The sequence below is a fragment of the Hyla sarda genome, chromosome 7 (assembly GCF_029499605.1).
Source record: "Hyla sarda isolate aHylSar1 chromosome 7, aHylSar1.hap1, whole genome shotgun sequence".
In the NCBI taxonomy this organism is placed as follows: domain Eukaryota; kingdom Metazoa; phylum Chordata; class Amphibia; order Anura; family Hylidae; genus Hyla; species Hyla sarda.
The window spans coordinates 159,375,306-159,392,077 of NC_079195.1; the positions used below are offsets into that span (position 1 = coordinate 159,375,306).

At 42.2% G+C, this 16,772-nt stretch overlaps 1 protein-coding gene across 2 annotated transcripts in view; it reads left to right on the forward strand.

Moving 5' to 3' along the window:
- The window catches only part of SSH3 (slingshot protein phosphatase 3), a 525,251-nt gene that overhangs the window by 193,043 nt on the left and 315,436 nt on the right, over positions 1 to 16,772 (forward strand). For both annotated transcript variants that reach the window (XM_056531120.1, XM_056531119.1), the window contains exons 5-10: positions 266 to 337; positions 428 to 493; positions 2,162 to 2,350; positions 4,074 to 4,155; positions 4,431 to 4,559; positions 7,233 to 7,279. In XM_056531120.1, the coding sequence (XP_056387095.1) occupies positions 266 to 337; positions 428 to 493; positions 2,162 to 2,350; positions 4,074 to 4,155; positions 4,431 to 4,559; positions 7,233 to 7,279 (585 nt within the window). The remainder of the gene's footprint in view (positions 1 to 265; positions 338 to 427; positions 494 to 2,161; positions 2,351 to 4,073; positions 4,156 to 4,430; positions 4,560 to 7,232; positions 7,280 to 16,772) is intronic.

Genomic DNA, 16,772 nt, shown 5'->3' on the forward strand with positions numbered 1-16,772 from the left:
ATCCAGGTACTTATCAAAGAAACTGTTGGTCATTCTATATTATCTCTTTTATCTGAGAAATATGAAATCAGTGTGTTATAACCCTTGTAGCTTCTTATCAAGCTTTCATTTTCCCTGGATTTTTCATTTACCCTCAAAGGCCATAATAATTGTGCTTATATGTCAGAAATTATAGCACTGTAGTTTACCAAAGTAGGGGGATATTGTTTTCAACCTAGTCTTGAGTAAAATGTTTTTATGTTGTGTTCACTTTCTTGCTTTCTAGATCCAATGTTTGCACAATTGGCACAGTTCTACCAGTGTGGAGCAATACGCAGGTCTTTCTGGATGGAGATGGGTGAGTTTACTGCTATTATGAGGATATATTTTGGCTCTTGATAACTAACTTCTGTCTCTTGATAACTAACCTTCTGTTTTGTTTCTCCAGTGGATTCAGTGTTACATGTGGGATGGACATCAGGGCATTCAAACCTATATCTGTACAAACAATGTGGTGAGTTAAAAATACAGGCAACTAATGACTAGTGATGTCACGAACATAAAATTTTCGGTTGGCGAACGCGAACTTCCGCAAATGTTGGCGAACCGGATGAACCGCCATTGACTTGAATGGGCAGGCGAATTTTAAAACCCACAGGGACTCTTTCTGGCCACAATAGTGATTTAAATGTTGTTTCAAGGGGACTAATTCCTGGCCTGTGGAGTGCTGGAGGGGGATCCAAGGCAAAACTCCCATGGAAAATTACATAGTTGATGCAGAGTCTGGTTTTAATCCATAAAGGGCATAAATCGCCTATTATTCCTAAATTCTTTGGTCCCCTTTAGGCAGCACATAGAACCCCCCTTTAGGCATCACATAGTTAGATCCCCCCTTTAGGCAGCACGTAGATTCACCTATGTTAGGCAGCACATAGTTAGAGCCCTCCATTAGGCAGCACGTAGAGCCCCCCTTTAGGCAGCACATAGATTCCCCCATATTAGGCAGCACATAGTTAGATCCACCCCTTTAGGCATCACATAGTTAGATCCCCCCTTTAGGCAGCACGTAGATTCACCTATGTTAGGCAGCACATAGTTAGAGCCCCCCTTTAGGCAGCACGTAGAGCCCCCCTTTAGGCAGCACATAGATTCCCCCATATTAGGCAGCACATAGTTAGAGCCTCCCTTTAGGAAGCACATAGAGCCCCCTTTAGGCAGCACATATTTAGATTCCCCCATATTAGGCAGCACATAGATTCCCCCATATTAGGCAGCACATAGTTAGAGCCCCCCTTTAGGCAGCACTGGTTTTATTTCACAGCCAAAAAAGTTTTTTATTTTTTATTTGAACAACTGTCACACCAAATGTGATTTGCACTAGTGTGACAATGAGCAAAAAAGGTTGCCAGCGGAGTTCCCCTTTTAAGCAGAGGTCCCCAACCAGGGTGCCTCCAGCAGTTGCAAGACACACGGACTGAACCTATAGCCCTTTTAATACTTTAGTTAGTCGCTTGAAGGAAATTAAGTTTTATACTGGAGTACCCCTTTTAACCAGCGGTCCCCTCCCAACCAGGGTGCCTCCAGCTGTTGCAAGAATACACGGACTGAACTTATAGCCCTTTTAATACTGTAGTTAGTTGCTTGAAGGAAATTAAGTTTTATTACGGAGTACCCCTTTTAACCAGCGGTTCCCTCCCAACCAGGGTGCCTCCAGCTGTTGCAAGACAGACTGATATTTGAGCCCTAAAAAGGGCTTTTTTGGGTGCTGTTCTTAAAGCAGATGTTAGACTAGTGCTTTAGGAATAAAGTGGACCCTGAAAACACCACCTGGCTATCGCTTTCCCTATTACAGCAGGAGCAGTTTCTCTGTCCCACTTTCTAAGCCTGCAGCATGCCGAATGAAGGTAAAATGGCGTCCGTGCAGGAGGTAGGAGGGTCTGGAAGGGAGGGACTGCTGCTGATTGGCTGTAATGTGTCTGCTGACTCACAGGGTCAAAGTTTACCGCAATGTTAAAGTATAGGGGGCGAATCGAACTTCACATATGTTCGCCCGGCGATGCAAACGCAATCATGCTAAGTTCCCTGGGAACTGTTTGCCGGCGAACAATTCGCAACATCTTTACTAATGACAAGTATATTACATACTACCCTTGTATAATCAGATAGTTGTTTGTCATTTTAGGGCACTGTTGCAAATGCTGCACAAAGCCTGTGAGGCTGCCGAGGCAAGAAACTATATTCCAGGTACTGCTCTATGTCCTGGACTGATGTATTACCAGGATCATCACCGTTCACCACAGGGATGTATTAATGCATGGACAGCCACTTCAGACATCATGTCTACATGGAGGGATGCCACCACCCCTGAGAGGTGAGAGATGACAATATATTGGGTGATTGTTCTGACCAGTTTATGTAATTGATGCAAAAAATAAATGTTCTCTGCAAAAGAGGGTGTGGCAGAAAGCTGCAAGTGACATTAGGAAGTAAGATACGGCTTTCGGCCAACAGCTGTCTCTCCTGATATGCATGAAACAAAGAGAATCTTACAATGAGACAGCCTTACAAAACAAGTATTTATACTCCAAATATGGATGGGTGGGAAAGGCTCACTAGCCAATGTTCTATAGACTGAGTTGTCCATTCTGACACCTCTACCCCAGGTGTCGAAAACAGATAAAGTAAACTAAAGTATTGGTGCTCTAAGGTCAATTGGACTTGGAATCTGAATGAACAAATGGCTTTTTATGACCAATAGATCACAGGGCCCTTGTTGCCTATTCAGAACATCAATAAAGAAAATAAAATAGTTATATTACTACATTTTAGACATATAGAATAAACAAATATTATATAATAAAATAATATCAACACTAATGTAGAAACATATCAATTGTGCTACAAAAATATTGTGTTTATATGTGCGCTGATAAACCTTTGTGTATGTCATCAAATGTTCCACTGAAATAGACATTAACATACATTAACTGCATTTATATAATGCTTCTGCCTCTGACCATTGGTACCCACTGGTCCATCCTATTACATTTGAAGCACTAACCTCTTCATTTTCAATATATGCCCCTACGTCACTATGATGGTACAAGGACTAGTAACATTTCATTGTTCATAGCCAACAGGTTCTCCTTCATAGCTGGCTCTCCCCCCTCATATTAGACCTAGTAGAAGTCAATCCACTGCATAAAAATCTACTAGAAATTCATAATTTTGACACACAGAGTACTAGAATACTAGACAGAAGATTAGTACATTATTTAGCTAAAATTTTTGCAAAACTTCTCATTACTCTATTTGGAAAATTAGTAAGTGGTCAGCCCTTTTTACTACACCACCTGGTATAATTTGGCAACATTTAGGAGTCTCCAGATAAGTTGCCTGGGAGATAAAGATCAAGATATGGTCATGCACCCTTTTTGAAATGCCATACATTTGTACATCCAGGGCTCAATGGCATGGGCTTGGTTGACTTTGTCTAAGTTGTATCATTCAGATATGTATCTTGTCATGGCTCAACTGTTAACTTTAGTTAGTATTTTCTTAGTTTTTCTTCTTTGTGTATTTTGGTAATTTTGTTATAAAGGACATAAAAAGGCTACAAAATGTAACTCTAACCATTCTGCAGTGCCTGTTTGATGATGCTTATAGCTCTGCAGGAGGAGGCAGATTACCAAGCACTGATGCACCAAGATTAGTAACACTGCTCAGAGCACTCCTCAGAGGGTCATTGTAGTCCATCTCATGCTGGTTTATTGAGAGGCTTGGTCAGTTTTAAAGTGTCATTGTAGCCTCAAAAAAGATTAGGTACTGTAAAGCTGGCATTTGACATTGACTGCCCGAAATTTGTCTGTATGGAAGTTGCAAAGTAGCTGTGACCTCCTTTAGGACTCCTCTTCTACATGTTTGTTTTCCATCTGGCTATCATCTTTGTTGTTATAGAGTCCCTATTTAAATTTTGGAGACCTTGTTTGATTTTTTATGTTATCTAGCTGTGTTTCCTTGACTGTTAGGATATAGTTACAGAAAACAGCCATTATTGTTCACTACAAGTGTATGTTTTTTTTTATGTTGCATAGGGAAGAAACTGAAAGAATCATCCGGAAAAAGCTACGAGACATCCTGAGAGAGAGTGATCTTGAGAATATAACATCTAAACAGGTAAAAAGTGGAGAGGTACAGGAGCCAGGTCTGGCTGTTAAAATAAAAATAATTCCTTCATTCCAGATTATCTTGTGATTCCTTTAGTGAAGAAAATGATCTGCATTCTCACAAGTATAGGAGACTGATTCAATACAGCAAGATTTGTATCTTTCAATAACATGCTTTTATAAGAATAAACTTTGAGATTGAGGCTGTGACCATTAAGCTCTGAAGAAGTTGTGTACTGAGTAGTGTAAATGTTTTCACATTTTTCTTTACCTTTTCTTTTGCAGGTGCGCGCAGCTCTGGAGCAGCATACTCACTGTGCTCTGCAGGATTACACAGAGTTCATTGATAATGAGATGATAATGATACTAGCTCAGATGGACCGACCCTCAGAGATCTTCCCCTATCTTTATTTGGTATGGTCTTCTATGGAAATTATTTTAAAAAGATACCCTGCCCTTAGGTATCTTATTTCCTATCCAAAGGAGCCCCCGGGGAGTGCCCTGGTGGTGTGCCCTTTTAAGTCTTTTTCTTTCTTAGTATTGAGTGTGATTGAACAAATCCTTGCGGTCCTTCTTTCAGGTGTGTGAGTGTGTGTATGTATGTGTTTTAGGGTGTACTGACATCACAATTTTGCTATACAGTCCCTGTATACAGTTTTGTATTTGAAAACCGTATACAACCGCATATCAAACCGTACACAATGACCGCCCGTACAAAAACGTATACAACAAGATGTATCCGCTTATGTAAGTTTTTGTACTTGTACGGTTTTGTGCCTGCACAGAACCGTAGTCAACCATGATTTTGTGTCTTGTTGTGTCCTAAAGGATAAGTAGGTATACATTACAGTGGGGGGAAAAAAGTCAGCCACCAATTGGGCAAGTTCTCCCACTTAAAAAAAATGAGAGAGGCCTGTAATTTTCATCATAAATGCACTTCAACTATGAGAGACTAAATGGGGGGGGGGGGGGGGGGGGAAGCATACAGGAAATCACCATGTAGGATTTCTAATGAATTAATTAGTAAATTCCTCTGTAAAATAAGTGTTTGGTCACCTACAAACAAGCAAGATTTCTGGCTCCCACAGACCTGTAACTTCTTCTTTAGGAGTCTCCTCTGTCCTCCTGTATTAATGGCACCTGTTTAAACTGGTCATCAGTATAAAAGACACCTGTCCACAACCTCAAACAGTCACACTCCAAACTACACTATGGTCAAGACCAAACAGCTGTCGAAGGACACCAGAAACAAAATTGTAGACCTTCACCAGGCTGGGAAGACTGAATCTGCAATAGGTAAGCAGCACAGACCACTGGTAATCTCCCTCGAACTGGGGCTCCATGCAAGATCTCACCCCATGGTGTCAAAATGATCACAAGAACTGTAAGCAAACACCCCAGAACCACATGGGAGGACCTAGTGAATGACCTGCAGAGAGCTAGGACAAAAGTAACAAAGGCTACCATCAGTAACACACTACGCTGCCAGGGACTCAAATCATGCAGTGCCAGACGTGTCCCCTGCTTAAGCCAGTACATGTCCGGGCCCGTCTGAAGTTTTCTAGAGAGCATTTGGATGATCCAGAAGAGGATTGGGAGAATGTCATATGGTCATATGAAACCAAAGTAGAACTTTTTGGTAAAAACTCAACTCATCGTGTTTGGAGAAAGAATGCTGAGTTGCATCCAAAGAACACCATACCTACTGTGAAGCATGGGGATGGAAACATCATGTTTTGGGGCAGTTTTTCAGCAAAGGGACCAGGGCGACTGATCTGTGTAAAGGAAAGAATGAATGGGGCCATGTATCGTGAGATTTTGAGTGAAAACCTCCTTCCATCAGCAAGGGCATTGAACATGAAACGTGGCTGGGTGTTTCAGCATGACAATGATCCCAAACACATCACCCGGGCTCCTTAAGAAGCATTTCAATGTCCTGGAGTGGCCTAGCCAGTCTCCAGATCTCAACCCCATAGAAAACCTTTAGAAGGAGTTAAAAGTCCATGTTGCCCAGCGACAGCCCCAAAACATCACTGCTCTAGAGGAGATCTGTATGGAGGAACAGGCCAAAAATGCCAGCAACAGTGTGTAAAAACCTTGTGAAGACTTACAGAAAATGTTTGACTTCTGTCATTGCTAACAAAGGGCATATAACAAAGTATTGAGATGAACTTTTGTTATTGACCAAAATACTTATTTTCCATAATTTTCAATGTGATTTATGTTTTTTTTTCTCATTCTATCTCTCATAGGTGAAGTGTACCTATGATGAAAATTACAGGCCTCTCTCATCTTTTTAAGTGGGAGAACTTGACACAATTGGTGGCTGACTAAATACTTTTTTCCCCACTGTATGTGTTGGTAACTTTTGTCTGTCTATGTCCACCAATAAAATGGTAAAATAAAATATGCGGAAAGAGAACTGGTGCAGTTAAACCTCAGTAGGTGACAGTAAATAAACCAGATAAACTGCTCACCTATGGTGTTAAACTGAGTGCCCAACACCTATCAATGCATATACTAATAATAATATATGTACGACTGCAGCCTGTGTCCTGGGCCAATGTTCAGAAGGAAATTGAATGGTAAATGGCTGAGGAATCCTCAGACGAACCTGAACTGAATGGAGGTTTGCTATTGGCGCTAGTACCGGTCGCAGGGCTGACTGAACACAGACCCCAAAGAAAATAAAAAAACAGAAGTTTTTATTTTTAACAAAAAAAATGGACAACATGTTTCAGAAAGTATTCCACCTTTCTTTATCAGGTTCACCCATAAAATAGGGCACCACGGTGGTTTAGTGATGGGAATTATGACTTTTTACAGTACTGCGGGAAATATTGACACTTTATAAGCAACATGCAATAATGAAGTGTCCAAACTAATTAGATTCCCCAAGGGGGGTTGACTCTTTTTCCGAGTTATTATTCTAGTTATTTCAATGTTATTATTGGATGCATAATTGCTGTCATGTTGGAGTAAATATCTGTACTGTACTAGATTTTATGTCTTCATGTATCCACAGATTTGGGGTATGTAATAATTCTCTTCTCAGTAATTTCCAGCTCTGTTCTTCATCCATTGTAGGGCTCAGAGTGGAATGCTTCGAATTTGGAAGAACTACAGAAAAACAAGTATGTTATTATTAACCAGCCAATTTGTCACAACAAACACATGTTTTCTTCTATAGATGACATACAACAATATGAATATATGTCTTTACTTTTAATGCTTTTCTGCCTTATGAAATATAGTTACTACATGGGTGAGAATATGTTAATGTGAAATTACGTATATTTGCGTCATGTTGCTTTCACCATCTCTGAAGTGAGTGCAGGAGCTGCACTCGCTTCATAGACTGTGAGAAATGGCTGCTACAACCAGCCAGGACTTGCCTTCAATGCCGGACAGATGCCACAATCAAAGTTGGTCATGGAATGTCAAAATTCCTGATGCCTGTGTGTTCAAGGAATCGGGTAATCTCTATATGCAAAAGTCTTATTGAGAGTTACAGAAATTGCTTGATTACAGTTATTTTTTACAGTTATTGCCTCAAAATATTGTGCAACAAAATATTAAAGTGTACCTGTCTTCAACAAAAACTTTTTATATAATGTAGATAATACCATGATATGTATATTTGTAATATACATTGGTTAATGTATTTGTCCCTACAGCTATTGTTTGTGTGTCTCAATGAGGAGTCCAAATACAGGAAGTGTGGGTGGACAAGCAGGGCTCTCTGCACTTAGGACAAGCAGGGCTCTGCACACTAAGGCTCTATGACATGCCCCTGGCTCACACAGCAGGCTGATTGACAAGCACAGAGCCCTGCTTTTCCGGCCTTCACTTCCTGTATTTGGACTCCTCATAGACAAACACATTTTTAGACTCCTCATAGACAGACATTTTTTAATCAATGTATATTACAAATATACATATAATGGTATTATCTACATTATATCAAAGGTACACTTTAACCCCTTAAGGACCAGGCCATTTTACACCTTAAGGACCAGAGCGTTTTTTGCAATTCTGACCACTGTCACTTTAAACATTAATAACTCTGGAATGCTTTTAGTTATCATTCTGATTCCGAGATTGTTTTTTCGTGACATATTCTACTTTAACTTAGTGGTAAAATTTTATGGTAACTTGCATCCTTTCTTGGTGAAAAATCCCAAAATTTGATGAAAAAAATGAAAAATTTGCATTTTTCTAACTTTGAAGCTCTCTGCTTGTAAGGAGAATGGATATTCAAAATATTTTTTTTTGGTTCATATATACAATATGTCTGCTTTATGTTTGCATCATAAAATTTATGAGTTTTTACTTTTGGAAGACACCAGAGGGCTTCAAAGTTCAGCAGCAATTTTGAAATTGTTCACAAAATTTTCAAACTCGCTATTTTTCATGGACCAGTTCAGGTTTGAAGTGGATTTGAAGGGTCTTCACATTAGAAATACCCCATAAATGACTCCATTATAAAAACTGCACCCCCCAAAGTATTAAAAATGACATTCAATAAGTGTATTAACCCTTTAGGTGTTTCACAGCAATAGCAGCAAAGTGAAGGAGAAAATTCACAATCTTAATTTTTTACACTCGCATGTTCTTGTAGACCCAATTTTTTAATTTTTGCAAGGGGTAAAAAGGAGAAAATTTTTACTTGTATTTGAAACCCAATTTCTCTCGAGTAAGCACATACCTCATATGTCTATGTTAATTGTTCAGCGGGCGCAGTAGAGGGCTCAGAAGGGAAGGAGCGACAAATGGTTTTTGGGGGGCATGTCACCTTTAGGAAGCCCCTATGGTGCCAGGACAGCAAAAAAAAAAAAAAACACATGGCATACCATTTTGGAAACTAGACCCCTCAGGGAACGTAACAAGGGGTAAAGTGAACCTTAATACCCCACAGGTGTTTCACGACTTTTGCATATGTAAAAAAAATATATATATTTTTTACCTAAAATGCTTGGTTTCCCCAAAATTTAACATTTTTAAAAAGGATAATAGCAGAAAATACCCCCCAAAATTTGAAGCCCAATTTCTCCCGATTCAGAAAACACCCCATATGGGGGTGAAAAGTGCTCTGCTGGCGCACTACAGGTCTCAGAAGAGAAGGAGTCACATTTGGCTTTTTGAAAGCAAATTTTGCTCTGGGGGCATGCCGCATTTAGGAAGCCCCTATGGTGCCATAACAGCAAAAAAAAAACACATGGCATACCATTTTGGAAACTAGACCCCTCGGGGAACGTAACAAGGGGTAGTGTGAACCTTAATACCCTACAGGTGTTTCACGACTTTTGCATATGTAAAAAAAAAACATTTTTTTTTACCTAAAATGCTTGGTTTCCCAAAAATTTTACATTTTTAAAAAGGGTAATAGCAGAAAATACCCCCCAAAATTTGTAACACAATTTCTCCCGAGTACGGCGATACCCCATATGTGACCCTAAACTGTTGCCTTGAAATATGACAGGGCTCCAAAGTGAGAGCTCCATGCTCATTTGAGGCCTAAATTAGGGACTTGCATAGGGGTGGACATAGGGGTATTCTACGCCAGTGATTCCCAAACAGGGTGCCTCCAGCTGTTGTAAAACTCCCAGCATGCCTGGACAGTCAACGGCTATCTGGCAATACTGGGAGTAGTTGTTTTGCAACAGCTGGAGGCTCCGTTTTGGAAACAGTGGCGTACCAGACGTTTTTCATTTTTATTGGGGAGGGGGACTGTGTAGGGGAATGTGTATATGTAGTGTTTTTTTTACTTTTTATTTTATTTTGTGGTAGTGTAGTGTTTTTAGGGTACAGTCGCACGGTTCACAGTAGTTTCTCGCTGGCAGTTTGAGCTGCGGCAGAAAATTTGCCGCAGCTCAAACTTGCAGCCGGATACTTACTGTAATCCTCCGTCCATGTGAGTGTACCCTGTACGTTCACATTGGGGGGGGGGGGGGGAGAAACATCCAGCTGTTGCAAAACTACAACTCCCAGCATGTACGGTCTATCAGTGCATGCTGGGAGTTGTAGTTTTGCAACAGCTGGAGGCACACTGGTTGTGAAACACCGAGTTTGGTAACAAACTCAGTGTTTTGCAACCAGTGTGCCTTCAGCTGTTGCAAAAGCTACAACTCCCAGCATGTACGAACAGCGGAAGGGCATGCTGGGTCTTGTAGTTATGCAACAGCTGGAGGCATACTACTTTGGCTGGGGATGCTGGGGATTGTAGTTATGCAACAGCTGGAGACACACTGGTTTGCTACTTAACTCAGTGTGCCTTCAGCTGTTGCAAAACTACAACTCTCAGCAGTCACCGCCAGCCAACGGGCATGCTGGGAGTTGTAGTTATGCAACCACCAGATGCACCACTACAACTCCCAGCATGCACTTTAGCTGATTGTGCAAGCTGGGAGGTGTAGTTATACAACAGCTGAAGGTACACTTTTCCATAGAAAGAATGTGCCTCCAGCTGTTGCAAAACTACAAGTCCCAGCATGCCCATAAGGGCATGCTGGGAGTTGTGGTGGTCTGCCTCCTGCTGTTGCATAACTACAGCTCCCAGCATGCCCTTTTTGCATGCTGGGAGCTGTTGCTAAGCAACAGCAGGAGGCTGTCACTCGCCTCCTGCTGCTGCTGCTGATCCACGCCACGCAGGTCAGTCCCGCCGCCGCCGTCGCTCCTGGGGCCCCGATCCCAACATTAACGCCGGGGATCGGGGTCCCTAGCACCCGGGGTGCACGTCCCGCACCTGCTACGTCCTCCGGAAGAGGGGTGGGTTGCGGGTTGTGGGAAACCGGCCGACGAATCAGGGCGATCGTGAGGTGGCACCTCACCCCTGCTGGCTATGGCTGTTCGGCCCCGATCAGCCAGTAATACCGGGTCACTGGAGACCCGATTGACCCGGAATCGCCGCAGATCGCTGGACTGAATTGTCCAGAGATCTGCGCCATCGCCGACATGGGGGGGCATAATGACCCCCCTGGGCGATATGCCGCGATGCCTGCTGAACGATTTCAGCAGGCATCGGGCACCGGCTCCCCTCCGGCTAGCGTTGGGGGGCCGGGTATGGACAGGACGTACTCCTACGTTCTCGGTCCTTAAGGACTCGGAAACGGGGGCGTAGGAGTACGTCCATTGTCCTTAAGGGGTTAAAGGAGAAGTATCACAACTCCTATCCAAAGGATGCTCAAAACAAAAATGGCATTGATAAACTACAGATCGCGGCACAAAAATAAGCCCTCGTATAGCCACGTATTCTGAAAAATACGAGTTATAGGGGTCAGAAGAGGACAATTTTAAGCATACTAATTTTAAGAAAAATGTATAACTTTTGAAAAGTGATATAGTAAAACAAAACCTATAAAGATTGTATGTCCTAATCATATTGACCTGTAGAATAAAAATAACGCCATTTTAACTGTATAGTGCACTGCTTAGAAACAAAACCCACTAAGGATGTTATCACACTTGATGAGCAGGATTTAAAGCTGCAGATTTAATGCTGCGTTCAGTCAATTAGTTAACATTGAATTGCTTTGGCCTCACCGTAGATTTTGTGGTAAATTTTGTCATTTCAAAGTACTATTGGTCCCGCATAAAACAAGCCCTCATGTAGCCCTGTAGGTAAAAAATGGGAAAAATGTTGTGGGAAGATTTATTAAAACCTGTGCAGAGGAAAGTTGCCCAGTTGCCCATAGCAACCAATCAGATTGCTTCATTAAAGTGTACCTGTCATTAGCAAAAACTTTTTATATAATGTAGATAATACCATTATATGTATATTTGTCATATACATTGGTAACAAAAATTATCTGATCAACTTTTTCCTCTGCACAGGTTTTTAAAAATCTCACAAATGCGAGGAGGAAAAAAACCAAATGCTAAAATGTAAATTGTCTACGACAATTGCTCCATTGCAAAATTAGATCATTCATGGTGGGTGTTGCAAGTCACCTTAATGCTTTTACTTCCAATAGGTTTTTATTAAACACGTTTTCCAATAGAAACAAACAGACAATAATACATCTGCATAGGACAATAGCTGTCTGCGAAATGTAAAAAGTATAGAGCAGGTAACAGTACACCTTTGTTGTAGGCTTAGAAACACAAACGTTAACAACAGCACAAATAAGCAAAATGAGTAGAGATAATAGAATGACCTATTTATACGGTGAGCAGTAAAATGGATATTGTATAGTGAGGTAAGTGAAGCCTGATTGTGTGGGTCCCTGGAGAGGGACAGGGAAGGTTATATCAACATAGAGGGGGTCTCATACCAATGAGTATAAAAGAGGGGGGGGGGATAGTGTGCGATATCATCTCTCCCTATATGTCTCTACATAGATCCATGTTTCCCATCTGTTTTTGAAAGCTTTCATCCTGCATGCCCCTAAAGCTAGTATTTTTTCATAGGAGTAGGTAGTGTTTAGTTTACCAATTAACACATCAATGGTGGGGATGTTTGGAGAGTTCCAGAAACCAGCGAGTAGGGATTTAGCAATGATGCAAATTATACAAAAGAGGTCACAGTATTTAGGGGGAAGAAATCCTAAATGTAGAAATAGTAAGGCCGCTGCTAAGGACCAATTGATAGGGATTTTAAATAGATCACTTCTGAGACTGCGTCAGTCAGTCCAGAACTGTGTAACAGCTGGGCAGGACCACAATATGTGAGATAGAGATCCCTTGTGACCACAGTTTCGCCAGCAACCAGGTGAGGAGACTGGGTATGCCAAAGCTATTTTGTCCGCAGTGAAATACCACCTTAACACTGTTTTATAGTAGGATTCTATATGGGAGGAGCAGTGGAAGGCTTCATTAACAGTTTTAAAAGCCCTGCACCACTCCTCGCAAGTATTTTGGGTAGAGAGGTCTTTATCCCATAAGCAAAAGGGGTAGCTCCTTACACAGACATCTGCCTGAAGGAGTTCCATATATATTGGGCGTAGACCCTTCGTGGAGGTGTTGAAAAAGTATCGGGGTGTTCAGTCCTACAGTAGAAGGAAGTAGGGAGTCTAGAAAGTGACGTATACGTAAATATTTATAAAAGTCATTCCTATGTAGGTTGATTTTCTGTTGGAGAGATTCGAAAGGTAACAGGGAAGAATTGCAGTGTAGGAGACCTGTATGTGTTATTCCCCTATCTAGCCAGGTTTGTAGGTTGAGGTCCTCTAAGTAGGATTGGAGGAGACTGAGTGAAGTTAGCAGAGTTGACCAAGCCTGGTAGGAAGCTTCGATTATCGGATTGGAGAAAGTTGGGGGACTTAAGTTCCATAGCGGGTAGAGGAGTAGGTCATGTAGGGAACATTTTGGGGTGAGTGTTTGTTCAATTTGGGACCAAGGGGGTGGGCGGAAGCCGATTCCATCACTTTTTTAGTTTGGAGACCAGTGTAGCAATGTAGGATCCTTTAATATTGGGGACGCCTAAACCACCTACTGGGTGTGTTTTCATTAATATTGAGGCTTTCAGTCTAGGCTTCTTACCAGCCCATATGAAACTGGTGACTAACTTCTGAGTTCTAATGAAGAAGGGTGTGGGGAGGGGTATCGGCAGGGTACGAAAGGCATATAACAATTTGGGGGCAGGAACATCTTGAAGCTAGCTGCCTACCTATCCAGGAGATTTCAGAGCGAGATAGATTGTTGGCCATGTTTGACAGGTCAGTTATTAGCGATTCGTAGTTGTTTTTATAGATATCCTTTGTAGGGTATGTAAGACACATTCCCAGATAATCTATTGCGGAGGAACGCCAGTCAAAGGAAAATTGGGATTGAAGGGAGGCAACAGTCACCAGGGGAAGATTGACAGGTAATGCTTGTGTTTTGGATTTATTTAGGAGATAATAAGACATTTCTCCATATTCTAAGATGTCTTCCATAACTGTCGGTAGAGAGGTTTGGGGGTTGCTCAAAGAAAGGAGGACATCATCAGCATACAATGAAATGGTGTGGATAGTGGAGCCAGTGGAGATACCTGTAATTCTATTATCGAGCCTGATGGCCGGGGCTAGGGGTTCAATAGATAGGATATAAATGAGAGGCGAGAGGGGGCACCCCTGTCTAGTACCGTTAGATATGATGAATTCATCAAATAGAGAGCCATTTGGCAGGACCCAGGCCGAGGGTTTGGAGTATAAAGAGGTGATTGCAGACAAGATATTGCCCGCGAAATCCCTTTTGCGTATGAACTGCAAAAGCAAATGACCATTTAAGGCGATCAAAGGCCTTTTCTGCATCTAACGCAAGGAAGACCGCTGGGCAGGCCTGGGACTCCACGTGATGAAGGACATGGTAAAGACGTCTTGTGTTATCCGAAGTTTGGCGACCTGAGACGAATCCTGCCTGGTCTTGTGGGATTAAGCTAGGGAGACATAGGGATAAACGATTGGCCAGGAGTTTTGCAAATATTTTCAGGTCTTGATTTAAAAGTGAGATGGGCCTGTAGTTTTGCGGTAGCTCTGTAGTTTTTTCCGGCTTGGGTATGGTTGTAAGTTCTCTTTAGGAGACTACTGGAAGAAGTGTCTGCGGTGCAGAACATAGCTAAATAGGGGGACAAAACGTCTTGGTACAACTTATAGTAGGAATTGGTGAAGCCGTCAGGGCCTGGTGCTTTGTCTGAGGGTAGAGAGCGTATGACCTTCTGAATTTCTGAGGGTAGAATAGGGGCATTTAGGTTGTCTAGTTGGGTAGCGGAGAGGGAAGGGAGGTGGAGCCTATTTAAGTATGATTGGATAGCTTCCGCTGCATTTGGGTGTTCAGGGATGGAAGAGTGTAGGTTGTAGAGATTGGTATAAAATGTTTGAAAGCCATCAGCTATCGATTTCGGAGTGCAGAGTGGAGTTTTAGTAGTGGGATTTTAGTGGTGGGGTGGGTAAGGAGGGGAATTCTAGATTTGATGTGTTGGGATTTAAGGCAGTTAGCGAGTAGCTTGCCTGCTTTGTTGGCTTGTGAGTAATACTTGGCCTTCGTTTTCCTAAACTATTTCTCATATGAGGAGAGTAACATACAACAAAGGTCTTGTCTAAGGTTCATCAATTGAGAGGCCTTGTAGGTTGAGGGAGTGGGTTTGTTAGGAAGTTCAAGTTTTTGAATGTGTTGCAGAAGAGAAGAGAGCTCCCTGTCGTGATGTCTTTTTAAGAGTGAGCTATATTTTATGCACAAGCCACGTATAACTGCTTTATGACAGTTCCACAGTGTGATATGTGATGGGGCAGTAGGGGCATTCCAAAGCAAGTATTCTTTGAGGTTGGCAAAAAGCTTTTGTGAGTATTCCTTATGGGACAGAAGAAAGCTGCTGATGCTCCATTGATGCGATGGGGGTCAAGAAACTGAGTGATAGTGAGCATAACGGGTGCGTGATCTGCCCAGGAAATCATGCCTGTAGAGGAGTTGCTCGCTGATTGTAAGATGTGTCTGTCTACAAGGAAGAAATCAATCCTGGCATAGGTGTTGTGGGCCGCAGATAGTTGAGTGTAATCCCTTTCAGTGTGGTGCTGCAGTCGCCATACATAATAAAATTCTGCCTTCCACGCCCAGGAGGACAGTGAAAGGGAAGGGAGACGAGAAGTCGAGGTGGAGTCTGTTTGGATCCATAATGGAGTTGTAATCCCTGCATAAAACCAGTGAGCCCCAGGACTTTCAGGTGATACGTTTAAGTAGGGAGTTTAGGAACCTAAGTTGTCCCTTATTGGGGGCATAAAGGGAGACTGTCAATTTGACAGAGTTAATAGTACAGTACCGTATTATGAATCTGCCCTTGGTATCTGATTCTACGTGCTCTAGGAGGAAAGACACAGAGTTTCTGATACCAACAAATACTCCCCTAGACTTAGTGGTGAAATTGGAGTGGAAGACCTGTTGAAAAGCAGGGTGTCTAAGTCTGTGCATGTCTTTCGCAAGGAGATGGGTTTCCTGGGCACATTCAATGTCACTCTTAAGAGTTTGAACCTCCCTCCAAAAGTGAGATCGTTTGTGTGGTACGTTGAGACCATTGACATTTAAGCTAGTGATATTTATAACCATATTGCAAATATACATGTAATCGATAAAACAACAATGTATGAAATGAATTGGGGAAGGGACGCGTCTCCCTGCCAGCACGCGCCCCTCTGACAACATGAGGCATCACTAAATTACGGTCTGATAGTGAGACAGAGAAGAAATGGTAAATAAACCATTTCAAAAACAAAGGAACAGTTGAATAGCACATAGAGAACATAAAATGACTCAGCAAACCGGAGTCCGAGAACTGCTAAGGGGTAACAGTTCACACTGTAGCCCGGGGTGAGTAGACCAACAGATCACCATTGAAGTAAATATGACAGTCACCTCTGCACAGTGTTGAGGTAGAGTCAGCTGATAGGGAAGCCCCATCTGTATGCTATCTTGGCGTTACGGAGAGCTTGTGTGATGGGCTGGAGTTCCCTGCAGGTCTGGAGGGTGGCTGAAGAGAGGTCCCCATATACAGAGATCTTATGAAATGGCGCTGGGAGGCCTTGTTTTTGCGGGAAAAATTCCATAATCTTTTCCTTCGCCGTAAAAAAGAGAATCCTGGCAAGGTCATCACGTGGGACAGAGTCATTTAAGTGGCTGGGCCGGGGGACCCTGTGGGCCCTATCTACCTCACACTCT